The sequence below is a fragment of the Eucyclogobius newberryi genome, unplaced genomic scaffold (assembly GCF_026437365.1).
Source record: "Eucyclogobius newberryi isolate DKJ021-1_F unplaced genomic scaffold, fEucNew1.0.hap1 SCAF_2, whole genome shotgun sequence".
NCBI lineage: Eukaryota > Metazoa > Chordata > Actinopteri > Gobiiformes > Gobiidae > Eucyclogobius > Eucyclogobius newberryi.
In genome coordinates, this window is record NW_027315834.1 from 45369568 (window position 1) to 45394826 (window position 25259).

The following is a 25259-nucleotide window of genomic DNA, read 5'->3' on the forward strand; positions in this document are numbered from 1 at the left end:
GGCGCGCGCGTCCCGGGGGAGCGCGGAGGAGAGTCCGGGGACGAGTTTAGAAGTGAAGCGTGCAGACACACGGCATGAGGGCGGCCAGAGGAGGGTCCTGAAGAGGGTCCGAGGAGCAGCCTGAGGAGGGTCCTGAAGAGGGTCCGAGGAGCAGCCAGAGGAGGGTCCTGAAGAGGGTCCGAGGAGCAGCCTGAGGAGGGTCCTGAAGAGGGTCCGAGGAGGGGCCTGAGGAGGGTCAGAGGAGGGTCCTGAAGAGGGTCCGAGGAGCAGCCTGAGGAGGGGCCTGAAGAGGGTCCGAGGAGCAGCCTGAAGAGGGTCCGAGGAGCAGCCTGAGGAGGGTCCTGAAGAGGGTCCGAGGAGCAGCCTGAGGAGGGTCCTGAAGAGGGTCCGAGGAGCAGCCTGAGGAGGGTCCTGAAGAGGGTCCGAGGAGGGGCCTGAGGAGGGTCAGAGGAGGGTCCTGAAGAGGGTCCGAGGAGCAGCCTGAGGAGGGGCCTGAAGAGGGTCCGAGGAGCAGCCTGAAGAGGGTCCGAGGAGCAGCCTGAGGAGGGTCCTGAAGAGGGTCCGAGGAGCAGCCTGAGGAGGGTCCTGAAGAGGGTCCGAGGAGCAGCCTGAGGGGCCTGAAGAGGGTCCGAGGAGCAGCCTGAAGAGGGTCCGAGGAGCAGCCTGAGGAGGGTCCTGAAGAGGGTCCGAGGAGGGGCCTGAGGAGGGTCAGAGGAGCAGCCTGAGGAGGGTCCTGAAGAGGGTCCGAGGAGGGGCCTGAGGAGGGTCAGAGGAGGGTCCGAGGAGCGGCCTGAAGAGGGTCAGAGGAGGGTCCTGAAGAGGGTCCGAGGAGCAGCCAGAGGAGCGCAGCCTGAGGAGCCCGGTCCGGAGCAGCCCGAGGAGCCTGAAGAGTGTGGAGTGCGAGAGGCTCTGGTCTGATCAGTGCCCCGGGAGGTCAGAGGAGTGTGGAGCAGCCCGAGGAGTGCAGCTTGTGGAGCGCGAGAGGCTCTGGTCCGTTCCCGCCGCGGGAGGTCCGAGGAGGAGGAGGGGGGGTGGGGGCAGCTGCGGGGCCACACCACCAGCCCACGGGAGACGAGCAAATGTGGAGCCATATGTTTTACCCAGCTATCTAAATCTAGAATAGTTTCATTTCTCTTGTTTATTTTTCACGTATGACTTGGTTTGGTGGGACAGTCCCTGTGCTAAATATTTATCATATTTTTACATTGGCGTCGATTTGTGAAGAAAAGTTGAAAAATAAAATGTAAAAATGACAGGAATTAGAGATGAATTCTGCAAGAGAATCACTTCATCTGTGTCACCAATAAACAACATGAAAAACATTATTGATGTCATTTAACAAAATAAAGGTATTCTGTTATTTGTCAAAATCAGTACTACTGTGTAATTTATATGGCCCTTGTTTACAATATGGTTGCTAGGTAACTATATCTATGCATCCGCTGCAGTCTTAGTCCAACCAAATATATATACATTATTTATCTTATATGTAAAATGAAACCACAATGTTTGCCGATAACTAAAGCCATGGACTTATTTTGATAATTCACACTTAAGTGTGATTGGTTTAATCCACCTGTCACTCACTCAAAGCACGATGAGTGGGTGGAGTTTGAGCAGAAAAGAAGTGCAACTGAAGGACAGAATCACAGAGACTTCTCACCGAAAAAGCAGATTGTAACGGGGAAAATGACCTTATATGATGATGATAATAATAATAATAATAATATACTGATGACTGCTGTGTTATACATCCACAATAACCATTACACATCAGATATGTTCTCGTTTCAAACCTCACAGACAAAACAAAATGACAAGAGAAAATGAGAATGTAATTCATGTTTCCAAACAAGCCACATATAATCATAAAAACGCACTTGCAGATAAGTAAAAAAAAAATAATACATCAAATCCTATTTCATTCTGCATGCAGTCCACCCCACGTCTCTCTCGTGTGCGGTGTCAGCGCAGCCGTCGAGCCTCTATTTACACGTCTGTACAGCGTCGACACGAGTCCTGAGCGCGCAGCACGTCCTCGTTAAATTAAAATCATAAACAGAGCTGGAGCGTCCACTCGTTATGTACAAAACGGCTCCAGGTTTCACACATTGTACAAAAGCCTAACGTTGGTCCCCTCGCGGCAGGAAGTGGAAGACTCGACCCGTTCAAACTGGCAGACTTTAAAGGGCGTGTCACGTTTCTGTTTGGGGGTCGTCGGCTGCCGCCTCCTCGTCGCCGTGGCGATGGATCCGTCTCGCGTCTTACAGTGGAACAGACAAGCAGGTGACACGCCCTTCATCAGAACAGAATAGTGCACAATCTAAATGACAAATTCTAACTTTTTTTCTCCTCTTCTTCTTTTTCTACTTCTTTTTCTTCTTTTTCTTCTTCTTTGTCTTCTACTTTGTCTTCTTCTTTTTCTTCTTCTTTTTCTTCCTCTTCTTCCTCTTTTCGTGCGTTCCCGTCATCATTGTCTGAAGGAGACGGCGATGCTTTCTCCTCCGAGCGTGCAGCGCTCGGAAGCGATTTGTCTTCGTCGTCTTCTTCGCTTTCTACTTCCGGAGAGCGTTCCGCAGCTTTCGTTTCAGTTTCTAGTTCTAGCTCCGGTTCCAGTTCTAGTTCTAGTTCTAGTACTAATCCTAGTTCTGGTTCTAGTTCTAGTTCCATTCCTGGGTCTGCTTCTAGTTCTAGTTTCGTTTCTGCATCTTCCTTGGCAGATTCGTCGTTTGAAAGCGCGGCGTCTTTCCCCGCGGCGTCTTTCCCCGCCTCGGTGTCTTTCCCCGCCTCGGTGTCTTTCCCCGCCTCGGTGTCTTTCCCCGCCTCGGTGTCTTTCCCCGCCTCGGTGTCTTTCCCCGCCTCGGTGTCTTTCCCCGCCTCGGTGTCTTTCCCCGCCTCGGTGTCTTTCCCCGCCTCGGTGTCTTTCCCCGCCTCGGTGTCTTTCCCCGCCTCGGTTTCTTTCCCCGCCTCGGTTTCTTTCCCCGCCTCAGTTTCGCCCATCGGACTCGACTTCTCCTCCGTGTCGTCTCGGTCGGCTGCTGCGGCGGTTTGTTCTTCCTTCCCGTCGGCCGCGCCCTCTTCGGGGACCTCCTCTTTTCCCGCGGGACTTTCCGCTCCGTCGCCCGCCCCCGCCGCCGGCGCGCTCTTGTCCGTCACGTCCGCCTCCTCCTCCTCGATCTCGTCCTCTAGCGGGGGGATCATGTCCTCCTCTCTGCCGCCGGGGAAGACTCGGTCCGGGTACACGAGCTTCAGCTGCTCCTCGAAGTATTCCTCCAGGTACAGGCCGGCGCTGCCCACCTCAGACGTGGCCTGTGCAGAGGGGAATATATGTTTAGAAGTGCTCAGTCATGTTCAGTTTGAGTAAATGTGCTGCTAGTGGAAGTATGGACAATATATCAATCATTTTTACATAAATCAATATTGAGACTGAAAAGGTGCAATGAAGCTAAAGTTTGTTCACGGAATCATCATAAAAATGCAACTCATTATTTTTGTAATTATTCTTCAAGTCAATAGTCATTTTGTGCATTTTCCTTGAACTTTACTTTAACTTTTCTTCAACTTTACTTTAACTTTACTTCACGTCTACTTTACTTCAACTTTAATTCTAATTTACTTCAATTTTACATCAACTTTACCTGAATAAAAAAACATATTGATAACTGCAAATATCAGCAGCATTTATGGTTGAAATAGACACATAAAATCTGTTTTAAAACATGCAGAAAGAACAGTGACTGGGGGTAAAGTGGTCTAAAACACACAGATGAAATACATATTACTGTCATGATTCATGTGCAATTACTGTGCAATTCATGTGCAATTACTGTCGTGATCACATGCAATGGTATTTATTTATTTATTTTTATTATTTTTCCCCTCCATCCCTTGTTGGGAAATGGGAGGTTTTGTCTATAGGAGTTTTTGTTTATAAGAGTTTTCTATTGAGAGTGTTTTTCAAACTTCCTATAAGTGATCTGTTTTTTTCCTCTGTATCTACCTGCGTTGCAACAATGAAATTTCCCCATGTGTGGACAATAAAGGATTATCTTATCTTATATACCTTATAGTACTTTGCACAGTTGGTAAATATGAGCCTGATGTCTGAAATGAAGCCCTCGGGACAGAAGTAACTCTGGCTCTCACAGGACTTGCACTCCAGCCTCTTCTTCACTATGGACAGATCCATGGGCGTCGCGATGAGCTCCTTGTATCTTTTACTTTCCTAAAAAAGAAAAACGATAACACAACCATCACCGTCATTGATGCACGTACAAGTGGCAAACAGACCGTTACCGCGGGAGACGCAGCCTGCTGGAAGTCGGTGCTGATGTCGTTGCAGAACATACGCAGTAGCAGTCGCTCGCATTTCTGAAATATAAAGAGTATAAAGTATTTAGTATGTAAATGTAGAAAGCGGGGCAGCAGTAAAGACAGGATCGCACCCGTCGATCAGCGTCAGGGAAATCCTCCGTCTCCGGGTCGTCTTTTCGATCACACACGTACTGCATCTCAGGGGCCCCCAGGTCCCGGCAGAAAGAGCAGTACCACTCCCCACTGCGGAGCAAGAGGAAGGTCACTCCACCTCATATTCATGTACGTCACACTCTTGTACGTCACACTCTTGTACGTCACACTCTTGTACGTCACATTCACGTACGTCACATTCACGTACGTCACATTCACGTACGTCACACTCTTGTACGTCACACTCTTGTACGTCACACTCTTGTACGTCACATTCACGTACGTCACACTCTTGTACGTCACACTCTTGTACGTCACACTCTTGTACGTCACATTCACGTACGTCACACTCTTGTACGTCACACTCTTGTACGTCACATTCACGTACGTCACATTCACGTACGTCACACTCTTGTACGTCATATTTGCGTAAGTCATAGTGAAGTCGAGTCACATCTGTATAGAACTTAATGTTTGTAGAGCTGCACTGACAGAGCTGACTGCCTCCTAGTGGTCGACCCTTGAACAGGCAAGTTCAATATTTCTGTTTGTCCAATTTGACTTTTAACACATTCAAAGTCTATAGAACAAACTAAAGATGATGCATTATTGTTCCAAACTGTGTGCAGCCCAGCCAGCCCTTTTACAAAGACATTTCCTTCAATTTAGCCCATGTTGTTTTCTACTTTTGCTGTTTTTTGACATAGAAATGAACGATCTGGTGGGAGTTGCCTTGAAACTACCAATCCAATTTCTTAATAGAAATGTTTATTAAAAACAGAGTATGAAGAGTCACAGAAGCACAGACACATAAACACAACATGGGAGACTAACAGGCCATTGAAAGAACAAAATGATCACCCAATGAGACCAGCGGTGAAGCGTGGATTAACGTGTTTTACATTGACTTTATTCAAAATGGAGCGTTGCGGTGACGCTGAAGGTGAAGTGCTCCACGTTACCTGGGAGACTCGTTGAGCGTGGGGACGTGGCAGTTGAGGTGGAACACTTTGGGGCACTTGTCGCAGCAGAGCAGCTCTCCTCCGTTCTGACACACGGCGCACCAGTCCTCGTTGGGGTCGTCCTCGGGCTCCGCCTTCTTCTCGGCCTGGGGCGTGGCCGGCGTCTCGGCGGCTTTACTGGAGACGGGGAGAGTCACTTTCACAGAGGGACAGGTCTTCTGCTGCGGCCGAGGCTTGGACGGAGCCGCCGTGCTGCTGTCGGGGAGGCTGGAGCCCACGGTGGACTGGACCTAGACACAAAGACGACAAAATACACGCTCAGTACTTGACAGGGCACACCAAGCACGTACTCTGGGCGAATATTTGAAAGCTCCTTTGTGGGGAGGAGTCGCCACCTTCTAAGTCTCCGTGGAAATGTTAAGTTTCTAGCTTTGGAATGCTCAGTATAAAATAAAACTTACTATCTACTGTATATGGAGACAAGCAGGTCAGATCTGAAATTAGACACAATTATACTATATTTACCACAATAAAAGCAATAAAAAAACAAGTGTCTTACGAAGCTAACTTCATCCTCGTCTTCCGGCTCGTCCTTGATGACAATGATGGGTCCGGGTGATAATCTCCTGCGACGCTTTGCAGCAGGAGAAGCCTCAGACACCGGCTTCCAGGAGACGGTTCTGGACAGAAAAACATGTGTGAAACTCATTTGTGCTCATGCTGAAAACACAATCAAACGCCACACTCACAGACGGAGCATTTCTTTCATCAGCTGGATTTAATTCACTTTACAATACTTAAAATTCATTAAAAATCGTTAGTTAAATCAAAATTTTGAATTATTTGTATCACCGTGAGACGGCTTGACAAATCATATTTCCTGTAGTACAAATATAACTACAACATATTTCTTGTCTTACCCCGTTTGTCGGTCTGTAGTAGAGGGTTTGGTGACTGAGGTATTCTGCATTCCCTGAACTAAAGAGAGATGGACGTGTTTCAATGGCAGAACAGGCACAGAAAACTCATAATCATACCATAGTAGAAAAAGCTTCAGTTGTAGTCATCTGGACTCAGTTTGAAAAAATAGACGTTTCGACTCTCATCCAAGAGTCATTGTCAATAACTTTAAAACCTTGGATTTAGTTCGGGAACTCATAATCATACCGTATTTTCGGGACTATAAGTCGCACCTTTTTTCATAGTTTTGGCCGGGGTTATACTTATACTCCGGAGCGATTTATGTATGATATTATTTGGTATTTTCACACTCGCAACCGCATTTCATACTCCAGTGCGACTTACATATGTTTTTTTTCTTCTCTGTTACGCATTTTTTGGCTGGTGCGACTTATGCTCCGGAAAATACGGTAATCATAATCAGAAAAAGGTTTATAGGAGCAAGTTTGCAAACATAGGAACTTGTTTCGGCGTTAACGTGTAACATAAAACAATGAATAATAAAAACAATTGATAATAAATACTGGATGTGCGTTGAGAGGAAGTACCTGTGTTGAGATTGGCTGTGGCCAAGGCCTGGGCGGTCAGGACACTGGGTTTGGGGACGGATATGGTTACCGAGGGAACGGCAGCGCCCGGGTCGCTCCTCCGCAGGTAGTCAGCTTGTACTCTCTACACAACACCGTACAAACAGGTTACACTTACATGTGTCAGTCGCGTGTGTCAGTCGCGTGTGTCAGTCGCGCGTCTCAGTCGCGCGTCTCAGTCGCGCGTCTCAGTCGCGCGTCTCAGTCGCGCGTCTCAGTCACGTGACAGTCTCAGCGTGAGAGCGATAAGCCGTACGTTACTCACCTGCTGCAGTGAGACCTGCGACACGGCGCTGGCCTGGTGCGACTGTGTGTATCGTGGAACGCTCTGGAAACAGGAAGAATGAGGAACATTAGTGTAAAAACTCTTGAGAGCTCCGTGCAAATAAAAGTCAAAACATCTCAGAGTTTTATAAGATGAAAACACAGTGACACACTAACCAGGAGAGCTGAAAATAACAAACGCTACAGATAAGGAGAATATTACTAGAACACACAAATAAAATGTCATTTTGTGATGGCAACATTATAGTTGTATTTGTACAGTTAACATATTTTGGGCGCGAGTTTAAGAATTGTGTAATTAAATTAGGGATAAGATAACATAACCTTTACTTGTCCCACAATGGGGAAATTCCTCAAAAAACTAATAAAAAACTCTTGTACTCTTAATAAAAATAAAAACTTGTAAATGGGATGTGCAATATGGCAAAAGAAATGATAACAGAACTTCCTTGGAGCCTGAGCACAATATAGATTTGTTCACGATTCACGTACGCTTGAATTTTTCTATTGCCTAGGCAACCGTCACTCCCTCAGAGCATGACAGACGCTGACCAACAGGGGGAGTGGGTGGTGTTTGAGTGAACAGCCGCTCTAAATCGAAAATGACAGAACGTCCGGGGACGAGATCACAATGGGATTTTATCACCAAATTATATCATGTTTAGATCTCAAACAGAGTGGAGCCCTTGGTTAAGTTAGAAGTGGGCAATATTAATAATAAAAATAATAATAAGACATTTTATTTGTTAGTGTCTTTCAAAACGCCCAAAGAACACGGCACAGGAACATGAAAGAGAAAAAACAGGTCTATAACGATGCTTTTCATGGAGCAACGATATTCAGACATGTGTTATTAAACAGGCTATTAAACACATTTAAAGGTTTAATTATTAGACAAATGTGAAATCACAAAAGGGCAGAAATAACACTGTCATTTTCTATTTTCAATCTGCCGTTTTTGTGTCAACTGCCATTTTGCCCCCAACAAACGACACATTTTGCATACGACGTGCTTGTTTGAACACATGTTAACAGGACGAACAACACGCATCTAAATGAGTAAATAAAGGCACAGGAAACGAGCTGGCGTGTGCACTGACCTGCAGCGGGGGGAAATTGCTGCTGTTGTACATGGTGGAGGTGGGGCTTCTCGTGGCGGCCTGCGCGCCCCCGTACCGCCGTCCCAGCTGAACCAAGCTCGGCGCGGCCCCGGACTGCGACACGGGGACGTGCCTCCGTGGACGGGCCTGGCGGACTGAGAGCCGAGCGGTCCCGGGAGGCGCATGTTTTGGTACCAGGGCCACTGGTTGGGAGCGGGCTGCCGAGGGGGCTGTTGGGAGATTTTGTCCACCTTACACATAGGAATAGGAGACATTGTACTTGCGAAATGTGCACGAAACCTCGGGAGCGTTTTTTGTCCCGAGACAGGCCAGTATTCCTGCAGCAGACTCATACCTGCATCTGGAGCTGAGCCAGAGTGTTCTGACGCTGCTGCTGCTGAGCCGACATCGAGAGGCCAGCGGGAGGCGCCTCTATCCTGGGGCCGACGGCCTGGTTGGACAGAGGGGGCCGCGCTGTGCCCCGCTCCACAATCAAGGTGCCTAGAAAACAGTGGTCTTTGATTCATCAGTGAGACGTGCTTAGCTTTTCAGAGTACTTGTGTGTGTACTTGTGTGTGGGTGTGTGTACTCGTGCGTGCGCGTACTCGTGCGTGTGTGTGTGTGTGCGTACTCGTGTGTGTGTGTGTGTGTGTGCGTACTCGTGTGTGTGTGTGTGCGTACTCGTGTGTGTGTGTGTGTGTGCGTACTCGTGTGTGTGTGTGTGTGTGCGTACTCGTGTGTGTGTGTGTGTGTGTGTGTGCGTACTCGTGTGTGTGTGTGTGCGTACTCGTGTGTGTGTGTGTGTACTTGTGTGTGTGTGTGCGTACTCGTGTGTGTGTGTGTGCGCGTACTCGTGTGTGTGCGCGTACTCGTGTGTGTGTGTGTGTGCGCGTACTCGTGTGTGTGTGTGTGTGTGTGCGCGTACTCGTGTGTGTGTGTGTGCGCGTACTCGTGTGTGTGTGTGTGCGCGTACTCGTGTGTGTGTGTGTGCGCGTACTCGTGTGTGTGTGTGTGCGCGTACTCGTGTGTGTGTGTGTGCGCGTACTCGTGTGTGTGTGTGTGCGCGTACTCGTGTGTGTGTGTGTGCGCGTACTCGTGTGTGTGTGTACTCGTGTGTGTGCGTACGTGTGTGTGCGTACTTGTGTGTGCGTACTTGTGTGTGCGTACTCGTGTGTGTGCGTACTCGTGTGTGTGCGTACTCGTGTGTGTGCGTACTCGTGTGTGTGCGTACTCGTGTGTGTGCGTACTCGTGTGTGTGCGTACTCGTGTGTTTGCGTACTCGTGTGTTTGCGTACTCGTGTGTTTGGTACTCGTGTGTGTGTACTCGTGTTTGTGTACTCGTGTTTGTGTACTCGTGTTTGTGTACTCGTGTTTGTGTACTCGTGTTTGTGTACTCGTGTTTGTACTCTATAGGTTATTCAAACGGTTTGTTTGAAAATGTTTTTTTAGTCACTAGTTAAGTCACTGTTATGAAGTATTACTATAGTATTACAACTACGGAGCAACAGCGATAATGGTAAGGAAGCAGATACCACATTTAAACATTTGATTACAGAATCTGAGCTGTATAAGATTACTTTATCAGAGCCAGAGGGGAAAAAATGTATGTACAAGTAAGAATACACCAAGTCAGATGATAACCATGCAGTATACGACACGAGGATGATGTCAGCTTCAGTATGTTTGGCTTTGTTCTTGAGCAAAAATGATAAATATCGAGCTCCACATCGGTAGATTACGAGGCCCAAACCAATGCCCAGAATAAAATTAACAGAAATAATAAAGAGAACAGACTAAATGGGACTGGACGTACAGCAGTGCAATCAGGAGGAGATGAAAGAAACAAAGCTCTAGATACTTTAAACACACACAAGTGATTTGGCATAATATGGTGCCTTTAAACGACAATGAAACAATTACTTGGTTAAAATCTTAAAAACTACAGTATCAAAGTGTGTTTTTTCTTTGAGGGTTTTCTTACCAAGGTCTACATTTGTGGCCCAGAACCCAGAGCGACACTGGAACCGAACTGAACTCTGGGGGATTAACGAGGGACTGCAATTGGAGCGCATCAAGTAATGAATCTGATACAAGATCTGGGGAAAAGATGGAAAAACAAGTTAAAATCACTTATAAAAACGTGCACTACAAGTTTAATATCCATTGCACTAAACTGTATTTGTAAATAATTATATATTTAAGATTTTGCTAACATACTTGACCTAGTTTGACAGTTTAGGTGAAGGTTATAATGTAGAGTACAGGTTGTCATTTTCTGATTCTGCACTGTGACCCGCCGAGTGCTCAGTGGACAACTTTATTATGTTAAAGGTGCAAAGGTGCAAATTTTTTTTATCATATTTCCTCGTGGCGTGGATAAATCATTTGTCCTGCCACGTATCAATCATAAAACGCACCTACCGCTCACCTGCAGCCGTGTGCGGCTCGTGCCCACGTTTCTGCGTGCCTAAGCGCATGGATCTATCATAATATAGTTCCCTCAGTGTACGGGGCAAAATGAAGACGGAGAAAGACAGTTCGAGCTGACGCAGAAGTGGACAGAAATCTACGGGAGACGAGCGATGCGATGCGCTCCGTTGCGCTCATAAACAAACGCATGTGTGTGTTGTATCAGTCCACACGGGGGAGTGGCATGCGCACTTCCACCTGCGTTCTCAAATCGCCGAAAAATCGTCCATACCGTCTTTAAATAAATCAATCATTGTTTTTTTTTTTTTTAAGTCAATGCTAACTTTTTCCTCACTTTTCTGCACAAACTGCCACTTGAGAATATGATCATGTTGTCATTTATACCGTATTTTTCGGACTATAAGTCGCACCTTTTTTCATAGTTTTGGCCGGGGTGCGACTTATACTCCAGAGTGACTTATATGTGATATTATTCGTTATTTTCACACTGGCAACCACAAGAGGGCGCTCTAGGCTCTAAGTGACGCAGAAGAAGAATCAGCACTTCCTCTTCCTCTGGAGTTTGTGGAGTTGTTTAGAAGTGACACAGAGGAAGAAGAAGTCAATGGATTTAGTGATTTGGGGTAAAACTGATGCTTTGGTAAACTTGTTAGCATGTTCTTTATGCTATAGTTATCTGAATAACTGTTCATATGTTACATTAACATACCAGACACTTACCACAGTTCTGTCTGTGCCTCATGTAGCTGAAGGTGTTAGCGTTAGCATACGTCATGTAGCTGAAGGTGTTAGCGTTAGCATACGTACATCTGTTATTTTAAACTGCATTTCAGGATTAGATGTCTGTTCTTAGTCTTGTATTTTATCAAATAAATTTAATCCAAAAATGCGACTTATACTCCAGTGCGACTAATATATGTGTTTTTTCTTCTCTATTATGCTTTTTTTGGCTGGTGCGACTTATACTCTGGAAAATACGGTACTATAAACATGACCTGCATGAGGATAACTCGTGGTACGCTCACCAAGCGTTTGCAGTAGAGAAGAGCGGTTCCACTGTGGCTGGCTGTGGCCCATTTGGTAAACCTGATCACGTGGTCCAAATGTCTGCTTAAAGAGCCCACGTCGTCCTGCTGCTTTTTCAAACCCAGCTCGTGATCTTTAGTCAGCGCCTGAGGGAAAGAAGAAAAAAAAGCACATTTCACACTTTTCTCTTAAAAGTATTTAAGCCTCCAAAACGTGGACCTACCTCGAGTTGATTGATCAGTATCTTGCCCTTCCTGTTGATCTCCATGATGAGGTTACAGATGGATTTCTTTATTTCATTGGTGACGCCCTTTCGATTTTCTTCAACCTGCTGAAGCCTGATCAATATGAGGGAAAACAGGATTATATCCACAAAGCCGGACATTAGTTTGTGCAGTGCTTTGAAATGCACTTCTAAGCACAATACATCATCGTTATCATTGTGATTATGATGATTATGATGCATTATAAATAACCATACCCATTTGTGATGTAGTTGGAGACTTCCTCAATGGTTTTTCTTTTCTCTTGTAACTGTTGTGTCATATGTTCAAGATATTGCTTGTGGTTTCTGTAAGCATCTTCCAAGAACTGGTAGCTAAAAGTAAAAAGGTAGAGTCATTAGCAAATCAACATGTAAATGAGTGGCATGAAATACGTAGATGAGAACACGTGAATCTGGCGCAGAAATCTTTAAGTGTTCTCTTAAAACGTGAACATTTGCTATTTATGCATTTATTTTATTTATGTGCTCCGAGACAACCGCTGTTGTGATTTTGGGCGTTACGAAAATAAATTGAATTGAATATTTGCAAAAACCGCACAGTGCATGATCTTACTTGTGATCCTTGTGTCTGAGGAGCTGACAATCGCGACACGTGAGCCGGTCACATGTTTCACAGAAGAGTTTGAGAGGTTCCTGTTTGTGAACGTCACAAAACACCGGCCGCTGCGTCGAGATGTCCAACGATTCTGCAAAATACAACATAACATGCTGAGGCTTTAATGAACACAGAGCAGAACGCACTACATGAACCGTTAGGTCGAACACGCTACCTGCAGACATGAACACGCTACCTGCAGACATGAACACGCTACCTGCAGACATGAACACGCTACCTGCAGACATGAACACGCTACCTGCAGACATGAACACGCTACCTGCAGACATGAACACGCTACCTGCAGACATGAACACGCCTAGAGACATGAACACGCCTTAACATGCCTAGAGACATGAACACGCCTAGAGACATGAACACACCTTAACATGCCTAGAGACATGAACACGCCTAGAGACATGAACACGCCTAGAGACATGAACACACCTTAACATGCCTAGAGACATGAACACGCCCAGAGACATGAACACGCCTAGAGACATGAACACGCCTAGAGACATGAACACGCCTAGAGACATGAACACGCCTGAATACGCCTAGAGACATGAACACGCCTAGAGACATGAACACGCCTAGAGACATGAACACGCCTGAATACGCCTAGAGACATGAACACGCCTAGAGACATGAACACGCCTAGAGACATGAACACGCCTAGAGACATGAACACGCCTGAATACGCCTAGAGACATGAACACGCCTAGAGACATGAACACGCCTAGAGACATGAACACGCCTAGAGACATGAACACGCCTAGAGACATGAACACGCCTAGAGACATGAACACGCCTAGAGACATGAACACACCTGAACACGCCTAGAGACATGAACACGCCTAGAGACATGAACACACCTGAACACGCCTAGAGACATGAACACGCCTGGACACATGAACATACCTGGACACATGAACATACCTGCAGACATGTCTTGCTTCTGGCGAATGGTGTGATCCCTGGTGAACTTGACTCTCTGATGAGCCTCGATGCACGTGACGCACAGAAACTCCACACACTCGATGCAGTAGCCGGTCGCCTCCGTGTTGTCGTCGCAGCTCATGCACACCTATCCAGGAGCGAGTGACTCATTATGGGCTCGACGTTACGTAAATAGAGCTAAACTAACCATGCTCCACATTTCCATTTACAATACAGAGAGATATATTATATAGATTAGAGAGATAGAGAGATAGAGAGATAGAGAGATAGAGAGATAGAGAGATAGATATATAAATAAATGAATAAATAAATAAATACAGATATTACAGGATGAGACTCGATGAACCAACCTGGCTGTTTTTTTCCATGGTGCTGCTTGGGGCTTCTGCCGAGTCTTTGACAAAGAAGTTATCCAACACATCCATTTCCCAGCATTCCTGCTTGCACACAGGGCAGAGGATCGCACCCACTGCAACAGGACAAAAAAAAAGTGCATTTCAACATGATTAAATGAGATGGGTGTTTAAGGTCCCCCGGGAAAGTACTACACATCCCACAATGCAACAGGGTTCATTGTAGTTCCTTAAGGCCGTATGATCTGTTTTTTTTCCATTACTGTTTTTGCCATTACTGTGTGAGGAGCAGAGCCCAGGTTCGCTGTCTTTTTATCCTGCCTTTTTTATCCTACCATATCCTGTGTGTATAGGTACCGTGTGCGTCCATATAATGTGAGTATTGTTTGTAACCATGTATGCATGTCCAAGTTCTGTCAGTTAGAGCGCAGATGCTTGTTTGCGTGCCGATGTTTGCTGTTAAAGTGGCTCCACCTGTTACTACCTACTAATAGTGCTTTAGCTGGACACATGCATGTCCATAATTCAATCCCTTATTCTGTATATTTCATTGCAAATTGTCCCTTATGTATATTTTGTGCAGTTTACTTTGTATATTTATGACACATTTCTTGAGAGTTAAAGGTTGAATGGATGATTTTTTTAACCAAAATCTGAGTCTTATTTCCTCGTGGCGTGGACTGCCGATTAGTCCTGCCACGTATCAATCATAAAAACGCACCTATCGCTCACCTGCAGCCTCGTGCGGGCTCGTCCCCACGAGCAGCACATTTCCCTGTGTCTAAGCGGATGGATCTATCATAATATAGTTTCCTCAGTGTACGGGACAAAATGAAGCTGGAGAAAGACTGTTCGAGCTGGCTCAGAAGTAGACTGAAATCTAAGGGAGACAAGCGATGTGAAACGATCCGTCGCACTAGTAAACAAACGCATGTGTGTGTTGTATCAGTCCACACGGGGGAGTGGCATGCGCACTTCCGCCTGAGTTCTCAAATCACCGAAAAATCGTCCATTGCGCCTTTAAGCTTTACATGCAACTGTACTTGTAAGCTTAGGGCTCTCTCTTGTGGTCATTTAATGTAACTACACTAGGGCTCCCTCTGGTGGTCGCTGAATGCAACTATGTTATAGCTCGCTCTGGTGGTCGTTCAGTGTAACTACATGCCTTTATACATTTTCCCTGCAACCTGGTTGTGACTATTTCCTGACATAGTTTTTATTGTCTTTCTTTTCAGACAGACACACACACGCACACACACACACAGACATCCATCTGTAAATAGACCTTCTGCTCCCAATGTTTGCTCCCTTCAATAAATGTTCAAAGTGTGAACTGGAGTTGTCTGTTCCTTCTGACCGAGGAAGACTCAAGTTGAAGTTTGATCAGTAATCAGTGCATACCGGACGCACATAGTATCGCACAACGGGTATTTAGCATTCTCTTAAGTATGACTACCAGAGATTTAGAGTTCTCAAATTACGTTTTTTTTTTTTTTTAAGAGTAACCCAGTACTTGTAATCAGTAACGCGTTAGTGTTGGTTCATCTCTTCGCTGGAATCCCAGAGCCAGGTTTGTTGCCGAGCTGCAGTAGAGCGAGAGCCTTAGCACCAAACACACGGCGTGTTTTGAGCATGTGTCTGCTGACTCTCAGAAGCACGTTTAGAAAAGCTCCTTCTCCATCGTTATAAGCGCTATGTTGTACCCGAGGAGTAAATGTAGGTACCAGCGATGTGGTGAGTTTGATTTGAATAAACAACAAGCGCGTTCTGTTGTTGTTGTGAGTCGGTGCTCTTGCTAATCTACTAATGTTGTTTTAGCTTTTGTCTCATTGCTCGAGGACGACGCGTGCTTATTGTATGGCTTTGTACTGTGATAATCCGTCAACATAAAAGATAAATAAAGCTCAGTCGAACGCCTTTACTTTGCTTGATTATTTGATATTTTGATTATAATGATATAGGTCATGCAATAATATTATTCATTGGTAACGCAAGAGTACTCCAATGCGTTACTTTTATAATATAGTTAGTTTTCCAGGGTAGTAACGAGGTAACTTAACAAGTCACACAGTAACGCTACCTAACTACTACATGATTAAACTAATGCATGGAGGCTTCTGGAAGAGTTTCATTCTGATTTTCAATACTTTTATGTATTATTATCTTATGGAACTCTTCTGGGCGATGAATGGTGATCGAAGATGAACCATGACCTCATACCTGTGACGATCTGCCATTTTGGTGATGTCGTTCATCATAATGCGATTCACAATGTCTCTAATTAATGCAGCCGTCTGATCAAACTGACACCCACGCCTCCTATTGGTCAGCTGAGTGAGTGGCAGGTGGACTCAACCAATCACAGTGAAGTATGAGCACTCAGAAGGAGAAGTAGCTACTTCACAATAAAAATGCATGAATTGTGTTCAAATGAATAGATCTAAGCTCCAGAAAACACTGATATGATTTTTTTGGGCACTATATCCCCTTGTAGATTACACTCCGCGTCACTAGCATCATTCTTACTTCATCCCAGTCACTTCTCCTGGGCCTTTACACATGTGTACGATCAGAACAAGTACTATTATACACCAGTCACATATAATACACAGTGACAGATATCTTTGTGGAGGTCACGGACTGGAAACGGGTCTTTAAACGTGTAGCATGAACGACTCCTCACGTGGTTTGGTGTCCGGGTGAGTCTGCATGTCCCTCCGCGGCTCGGCGCTCCGGTACGGCGCCGGGAGACATCGCTTGCAGAAGGAATGGAGACACGGGAGGAGTTTGGGCTCCCTGCTGTGGAAGCTCAGTTTGCAGATGGGACAGGTGTCCATCAGGGCGAAGATCCCCTGCTGCTTGAGCCTCTCCTCCTCCGCGGGCAAGCTCTCCGCCTCGTTCTCCACAATGATGACAATGTCGTCGTTGTCAACATGCTCGGTCTTTGCTTCCATGTTTGACAAAAGTCCCGGGGGTCCTTCACGCGTCTAGAACAATGAACCCGAGTCCCGAGGCGAACGCGTCAGGCTGCGGCGGTTCCGTGCACCATTATAGAGCGACTTACACGAGTTTTAATCACTTACACGAGGCGCGCGGCTGGAAAAGTCACAGCTGGATGTTTCCCTCATGAAGCTAATTTAGCCGCTAAGCTAACTCTGTGCCGATTTACAAAGATCCTACGTGAGAAAAAAACATCGTTATCCTTCCGGGATTCGTCGCCAATACATGCTTACAATAAATTAACCTTTACTTTTGGAACTAAAATCAAAATCCAGACTCGTAATACGAATTGTATACCGTGGTTATTAGCTGAAAACCTAAACAGCTAATGCTAAGAGGCTGTTACCCAAACGACACCGCGACAATAAAGCTACGGAGTCCCGGAAAGGACAAAGACCGAGCAACTGGTTGTAAAAAAAAAAAAAAAAAAAGCGAAAAAGAAAAACGCGAATGGGAAAGTGGAAAAGTGTTTTACTAATTACACGTGAAGCACATGTTTTATATTAGACCATTATGTTGTAACATGGTGATTGCGTTAATAGGGTATATAAAAGTCCTCAGCCATCACTAAAATAAAAAAGTGTTAAAAAGGCACGTCAAATGATTTAAGCTGTATTATTATCGTCATTATTTGATTATCATTGTCATTATATTTGTATTATTATTTTCCTTTTGTGTGTGTGTTTGTCTGCGTGTGGTGTTTGTGTGTGTGCGGTGTTTGTTTGTGTGCGTGTGTGTGCGTGTGTGTGCGTGCGTGTGGTGTTTGTGTGTCTGTGTGTGGTGTTTGTGTGTGTGCATGTGGTGTTTCTGTGTGTGTGTGCGTGTTTGTTTGTTTGTTTGTGTGTGTGTTTGCGTTTCAAACTGTTTTTTCAGTATCCAGTAAATGATCAACCAGACCTTCCAGTATTTCCTTAACTCAGTCCAGATGATAGGAGGAGTCTCTCCCTTTTGTCCTGTTCCTCTCAGAGCCTGGTCTTCAAACGGACGTGTCCAATGGAGCTCACAGCTGAGAGTCACTCTATCCCTCTAAGTGATGGAAATAAAATGCCACTGATCGGACTTGGGACTTACGCAGATCCCCGCCAGGTATGTAAACATAGTGAATGTGCTACGTTTTTGGCATTTACTCTTGTTTTGTTCCTTTCAGACTCCTAAGAGGACTTCTTACGCCGCTGTGAGAGTTGCCATTGAAACAGGTTACAGACACATTGACGGGGCTTTGGTTTATTTTAACGAGGATGAAGTGGGACAAGCCATAAGAGACAAGATTTCCGACGGGACAGTGAAGCGAGAGGACATCTTCTACTGTGGAAAGGTGAGTTTGAACTTTCACAAGGTTACAGAGGGCATCCAGCGTGGGTCTTACATAATAACTGTGTATCTTTATTGTAGCTGTGGAATACATTTCATCCTCCACAACTTGTTAGGCCAAATCTGGAGAAAACGTTGCAATTACTGCAGTTGGACTACGTTGATCTTTATATTGTGGAGATGCCCACTGCTTTTAAGGTTTACTAACGTGTAATAAGCACTTCTTGCTCAATTGTCAAGGTTTAATAGCTTACAGTTTGTGTTGTAGCCTGGAGATATATACTACCCCAAAGATGACAATGGGAAGTATATTTACCATGAGACAGACCTGCGAGCTACATGGGAGGTGAGTAAACAGCTCATGTCAGGAAATACTGGCTTCTAGATCCTAGGAAAGGATTGGGTTTATTTACACACTCAAAATACGGAAAAAAAAGTATATTTTGTCATAAAGAGCCCTTACATAACATTAAAAATGCTATACATTATGTAAAACCAAATACACATTGTGTATGTGTATTTTTGGAGGATTAGTAATTAATAGTTAAACTACTTTACTGTCATCAAATACAAACGCAGTTATTGACGCAATCATTTTTGGGAAGACATATGTAACGAAAGGAAGGGGGGGTATGTTCATCACGTTGCGACACACACAAAAACACGCCCAGAGAAATACTATACCCTTTATTTGGTTTATAAGGGTCTAAATTGTGCTTTATACATTGTTTTTTGGCACTTCTGACAGCCTTATGCTCACTTATTGTGTGACCCAAATTCACTTTTTGTTCCATTTGAGTTCCAAATCAAGCACAATGTTGCACCCCATTCTGTCACATCTTAACAAGTTACTGGCTCTGGCCCCATATTTGTACTTGTAAAACGTCGTCCGAAGTCGTCTGGTCTAGTGTGTGCTGTTTATAATCAGTTCCTTTTGAATTTACAGGCTCTTGAGGCATGCAAAGATGCTGGACTGGTCAAATCTCTTGGAGTGTCCAACTTCAACAAGCGACAACTGGAGTTAATCCTTACCAAGCCTGGTCTTAAGTATAAGCCAGTGTCCAATCAGGTAAGCACTTGTTCCATGAACTATAAACAGTTAATATATTAAATATATGTTTAAAAAATGGAGCTGTTAAATGTTAAAGCTCAGGGGAGCAGGCCTGTTTGTTTATCTCTGTTGAATCACCTGATAATGTTGATGTCTCTCCTCCTGATGAATTTATCTGGCCTGACTCAACAGAATGCCACAACACGAACAAAAGGGAGGGGAAAATGGCTACAAACGCTCGGGCCGTTTAAGATGATTTATTTTAACAAATTAACATAATAAAGAATGCCATAACAAACAGAAGTACAAAGTGTAATGTAACTGGAACCAAAGTTGAAGACAGAAACCAAACGGGATTACCTGGGGAAGAGAGCGGAGTGAAGTGAAACTAAGCACAAACAATTTATCCGACTCAGGTGCCCTGCCTGCCATGGCAGGGCACCTGCCTCCCACAACAGGCAGGGGAGGGCCGTGACATCTGGTCTTAGTGAATAATGACAGAAATATTCTCACAAAGTGACAGCGCTAACAAACTGAATACGCAGAGATTGAGACAGTTCCAGCACATTTTGGAGTGTTTCCTACTTAATGTTTCCATCCATCCTCCTACGCTTAACTGGGGCCAGGTCGCAAGGGCAGCAGTCTAAGCAGGAACTCCCAGACCTCCGTCACACCAGACACTTCCTCCAACTCCTCTGGGGGGGATCCCGAGGCGTTCCCAGGCCAGGCAAGTGACATAGTTCCTCCAGCTTGTCCTGGGTCTTCCCCGAGGCCTCTTCCCGGTGGGACATGCCCGAAACACATCCCCAGGGAGGTGCTCAGCAGGCATCCGGAACAGATGCCCAAGCTACCTCAGCTGGAGGAGCAGCGGCTCTACTCCAAGCTCCTGTCGTGTGACTGAGCTCCTCCTCCTATCTCTAAGGGAGCGGCCAGCCACCCGGCGGAGGAAACTCATTTCGATCGCTTGTATCTGCGATCTTGTCCTTTCGGTCACTACCCAAAGCTCATGACCATAGGTGAGGGTAAGAAAGTATTGACCGGTAAATTGAGAGCTTTGTCTTTCGACTCCTTCTTCACCTCAACACTCGGATACAGCGAGCGGCAATGCCTGAGAAGATGGGTTTCCCATGTCTCTAGAGCCAGTCTCTGTGTCTGGAGATCCAGACGCCAAGGACCCCACCGTCAACTGCCACCCAGATCTCTCTGAACTTTAAGGATTCATAGATAATAATCAGGACAACGAGAATAAAGTAATTCATGCCAAAAATATTACAGGATGTAAATAAGTTTTAATATTGTACATTTCATTTTGGAAATAGGTTGAATGCCATCCCTACTTTACTCAGCCAAAGTTACTCGAGTACTGTTGTCAGAACGATATTGTGATCGTGGGATACAGCCCGCTGGGTACAAGCAGAGACCCTTCATGGTAAGTCTATAGGAGTTTTTGTTTATATGAGATCTTCTATTGAGTGTTTTTCAAACTTCCTATAAGTTATCTGTTCTTTTCCTCTGTATCTACCTGCATTGCAACAATGAAATTTCCCCATGTGTGGACAATAAAAGGAATATCTTATCCTACTTTGTCAACATTTTAAAGTTAAGTTAGTAGTTTGAGCATCTACAATTGGCTTAGAACAAAAATGTACAAAGAATAGTGGAGAAGTTAGTTGTGTAGAGTTTGCAACATAACATTGTTGGCAGCATGGTGGCTTGAACAGAAATACAGTTCTAGGTCCACCCAGGCCTATATGAACATGATCATTTGAACCCAGTTTGACATTACAACTAAGAAAGTATTTTCCAGAAAAAAATAAATGGAAAGAAATGACTGTCAAGTTTATATGGGTTTTATTGACAGTCCAGTTCATGTGGTTTTTGACTGTCAAGTTTATACTGCATGAATGCTGGTCCAACTTGAAAGACCCAGGAAAGAGACGCAAGTCTTAACTTGGCTTCAAACTTTTATTCGTTACAGCAGAAGCGGAAGCAGAAGCAGGTCAAAAACCTTAAACAAAAGCAAAAATAATGCACTTAATTCCTGTTATCTTTTAAACATTTTACAGAAATATAGTATTAATACTTTTTAAATCATTCCATACAGAAATAATAGTCTTTTAATTTAAACAATTAACTAATTCAGTTTTTAATAAATAAATTGTTTTAAGTAGCTTTATAATTTGGCCTAAATTATCTAAATTGCTTCAAGGTTAACAATTATTTCCCAACATTAACCATTAAATAAAATATTCCATTACATAAAACTTAAAATATAAATGAACATGTTCAATGCAAACAATTATTCAGTTTAAAAGCTGCTAAACCTAAGATGAGGCCAAAATTATCTCTACTTTACTCTAATGATTTAGCTTCTACAGTTAGAAAATATAACATGTAACTGCTCCAACCAAATTAAATACCTTTTGAGCAGGTTTAAGTTTAAATAAATCTATTTTTCCCAAGCAAATCAACTCACCAGTGAATCTTTGTTCTCTCCTGTTCACTCATGTGTTTGGTCTGTGCCCTGCACACCTGTACCTGCCCAATTAGTCCTGCAGCTTAACCTGCCTAGAGCCCCATCTGCTGGCTAGATTGGAGATAGCCTTCTTGGACCAGAAATTAACTAAAGATAATAACAGAGTGGGAAAGAATAGTGAAAGGAGAGACATTAGAAGTAGGGCTGGGCGATTTGACTTGACAATGACTATAATAACATTGTGTTTACTCACAGGGTGAATCTCAATTGCTAAAAAGCACAATAAGACCACAGCTCAGGTGGCCCTACGGTTCAATGTCCAAAGAGGAGTAGTGGTCATCCCCAAAAGTTTCAACGCTGCTCGAATAAAAGAAAATTTTGAGGTTGGTCTATCACATTTTACCTCATTTAAATCAGGGGTGTTCTGTGAGCTCTGTCTGTGTCCACACTAATGTGACTGTACACAATGCACTCATTTGAGTCACTACATGAATCATTTGTCACTAAGATAAGCTTAAACTATAAAAATAGTGAGCTCACATTGAGTTTGTACAGCAACAATTATATCAGAATTATATCACAAGTCCATATTCCTGTTCCTACTGCTGATGCATTATGCATTATGCATTATGCATTATGCATCGCGGCCCAAAATGAGTTTGACACCCCCGAGTTAGATCATGGTTACAATCTGGCATGTTCACAGCATGTTCATTTACAATAAACAAATGATAACAAAACATTTCCTGCATATTGAATGAAAGAATTTAACATTCTGTCATTACATTGACAGATATTTGATTTCTGTCTTTCTGAGGCTGAGATGAAGATGATAGAGGGCCTAAACAAGGACATACGTTTTGTTGAGCTGCTCATGTAAGTACAAACCTTTTGTTTTTCATGATCTCAGTTTTAGTCACAATTTTGACATGAAATTGATCAACACAGGTGGGCCGACCATCCAGAATATCCATTTCATGATGACTACTAGTCTCCAGTGCATATGTCCACGATGCTGTCATCTTTGCGTCATTTTGTTTCTTGTCTGAAATCAAATGTAAATACACTGCTTGTCCAAAAAATAAGTCGCCACTTAGATTTAGCTCAGCAAATACAGCAGGTTGTCTCCTCCTGCTGGAGAACTGCAGCAGGTGATGATCTTTCAGCTGCAACACGGTATTTTTTAACCCAACTGATGCAGTGAGCGGTCATGTGGAAAGACGAATCCCGTGGTCATGGATGAGATGTCAGTGTGTTTGAGAAGGGTCAGATCATTGGCATCGAGCAGAGGAAACATCTAAGAAGCAGAAACTAATGTACTACAGATCTGAACCCCATTGAGAGTGTTTTGGACGAGCTGGGGAAGCACCTATGTGCGGCGGTCGCTCTCAGTGCAGCGGTCGCTCTCTCTGTGCAGCGGTCGCTCTCTCTGTGCAGCGGTCGCTCTCTGTGCAGCGGTCAGTCTTTGTGCAGCGGTCAGTCTTTGTGCAGCGGTCGCTCTCAGTGCAGCGGTCACTCTTTGTGCAGCGGTCGCTCTCTCTGTGCAGCGGTCGCTCTCTCTGTGCAGCGGTCGCTCTCTGTGCAGCGGTCAGTCTTTGTGCAGCGGTCAGTCTTTGTGCAGCGGTCAGTCTTTGTGCAGCGGTCGCTCTCAGTGCAGCGGTCACTCTTTGTGCAGCGGTCGCTCTCTCTGTGCAGCGGTCACTCTTTGTGCAGCGGTCGCTCTCTCTGTGCAGCGGTCACTCTTTGTGCAGCGGTCGCTCTCTCTGTGCAGCGGTCACTCTCTCACATCATCAATAGTGAAAGATCACTGGCTGGAAATAAATCAATGTCACAGCAAATGTGTGCTGTAATCAAAGCTTAAGGCCGTCCTACAAAATATTAGAGCATGTGTCCCTTTCTTTCTGTGGCGACTTTTTTGGACAGGTTTAGTAGTATCTTTAGAAACATTTCATTGTCACGATTATTGTGAGAAGAAATAACACAGTTTTAAGATTACTCAAGATCATTGAAACCTTGAACAACTCATAGCAAAATTGTTTGTACTTTAATTTGCATTGTTTGATCAACTTCTGGTTCCTTGGTTTTTTATATCGATTTCAATAGCAAAAACAACACACACACAAAACAGGGCAGAAACAGGGACATCTTGACCTGTTTTAAGCTCAAATATGTCATTAAATGTATGGACATAACAATGGGACGTACTGTGATAAAATAAAGACACCATAAATTCAATGTTAAATAATTGTTGAGAAATGAGGGGTGGCCTGGGGAGAAACAAAATACTCAGGGTCTCTCTTATTCATCATCATTTACATGTTGTTTATTTGAAATGAGACGGTTATAGCCTGTGTAAATGAGATTATGAGGGTTCTCTACGAAAATATGAACAAATCACAAGTCATTCCCCGTATTCTGATGCACTTTGGATGTAATATTATAACTCATACCCATTTGAATAGACAAAACATTATAATGATTATATATTGCAAGGCCCTAAAATCATGGTAATATATTTATGCACGTATGCCAGCAGCGGACATGTCACGTGTTTACTAAAAAAAAAAAAAAAAAGTGAAACCAAACATAAACAAAAACCCTGTGTTTAAAAAATATTATAATTATTTAGATGAAGCGTTGAAATAAATATGACGGAGGATAACTTAGGGAGGCCGGGTTAGGTAATTTGGGGTCTGATTATATTTAATTATTTTTATACAATTCATGATATTATACGCATCTTACTGTACACAACTGTATTTGCATGAATTACCGGAGGTTCCATGAAGGCGTCACGAGCAGCTCTCCACTCCCATTGGCCACCTTCGGCTAACGCTGGAGCTAACGCAGTAAAATGTACTTGCGACGACCGAATACCCGCGTCTGCCTCGGCCAAACCAAACCAAGAATAATCGTAGCTTTTCCGGCCAAACCAAACCAAGAATAATCGTAGCTTTTCGATTGCCTCGGTAAAATATGCGAAGTCGCCAATGACCCAATGACGCCGCCCGCTCACGGCAAATCCGGCTCCGAAAAGGGAGAAGAAGCTAAGCTAACCGTAGCCTTAGCTAACAAAGCTAACCTCAAGGCTAATGTCAACGCTCCGGTTCCATGGGTGTGTGAGGAGAGCGCGACATGAACAGTGCGCGGCCGCCGCTGCTCGTCTCGTCCCATGCGTGAGAAGTCCCCGACGAACCGGACACGTTATTCGCTGAAACCGAGCCCCGGATCGTTCGCGTCTACGCCGACCTAAACCCCAGGGGGGGTGAAGAGGCTCGTTTGTTGTGGTCGCGGATCCCCCATTTCGACCTGACTATGGAACAGCTGACGCGAGGAGCTAAAGGATCGCGTTTGTTTTGATTCTCTTTCAACTTTGGGGGGACAACCATCGGGGACGTTCTGCCGACGAC

At 44.6% G+C, this 25259-nt stretch overlaps 1 protein-coding gene and 1 pseudogene across 1 annotated transcript; one reads left to right on the top strand and one right to left on the bottom strand.

Annotated features, from left to right (window-relative positions):
* Window positions 1–1756: 1756 nt before the first annotated feature.
* Window positions 1757–17030, bottom strand: LOC140366973 (transcription intermediary factor 1-alpha-like; annotated as a pseudogene).
* A 929-nt stretch (window positions 17031–17959) lies between these two features.
* On the top strand, window positions 17960–22926 carry LOC140367176 (aldo-keto reductase family 1 member D1-like). The gene is made up of 9 exons (XM_072453529.1): window positions 17960–18097; window positions 18159–18326; window positions 18404–18520; window positions 18591–18668; window positions 19269–19391; window positions 20693–20803; window positions 22116–22232; window positions 22643–22725; window positions 22798–22926. The coding sequence occupies exons 1-9, from the start codon at window positions 18005–18007 to the stop codon at window positions 22838–22840; spliced, it is 933 nt and encodes a 310-aa protein (XP_072309630.1). The 5' UTR covers window positions 17960–18004; the 3' UTR covers window positions 22841–22926.
* The last annotated feature ends 2333 nt before the right edge of the window (window positions 22927–25259 follow it).

What these genes read in the sequence shown, in the direction of transcription:
- LOC140367176 (XM_072453529.1), top strand. Translation starts at nt 18,005, where the DNA reads ATGGAGCTCACAGCTGAGAGTCACTCTATCCCTCTAAGTGATGGAAAT. An exon ending in ATAAGCCAGTGTCCAATCAG is followed by an intron (nt 19,392 to 20,692) that starts GTAAGCACTTGT and finishes TTTTGGAAATAG; the next exon opens with GTTGAATGCCATCCCTACTT. An exon ending in GAATAAAAGAAAATTTTGAG is followed by an intron (nt 22,233 to 22,642) that starts GTTGGTCTATCA and finishes TTACATTGACAG; the next exon opens with ATATTTGATTTCTGTCTTTC.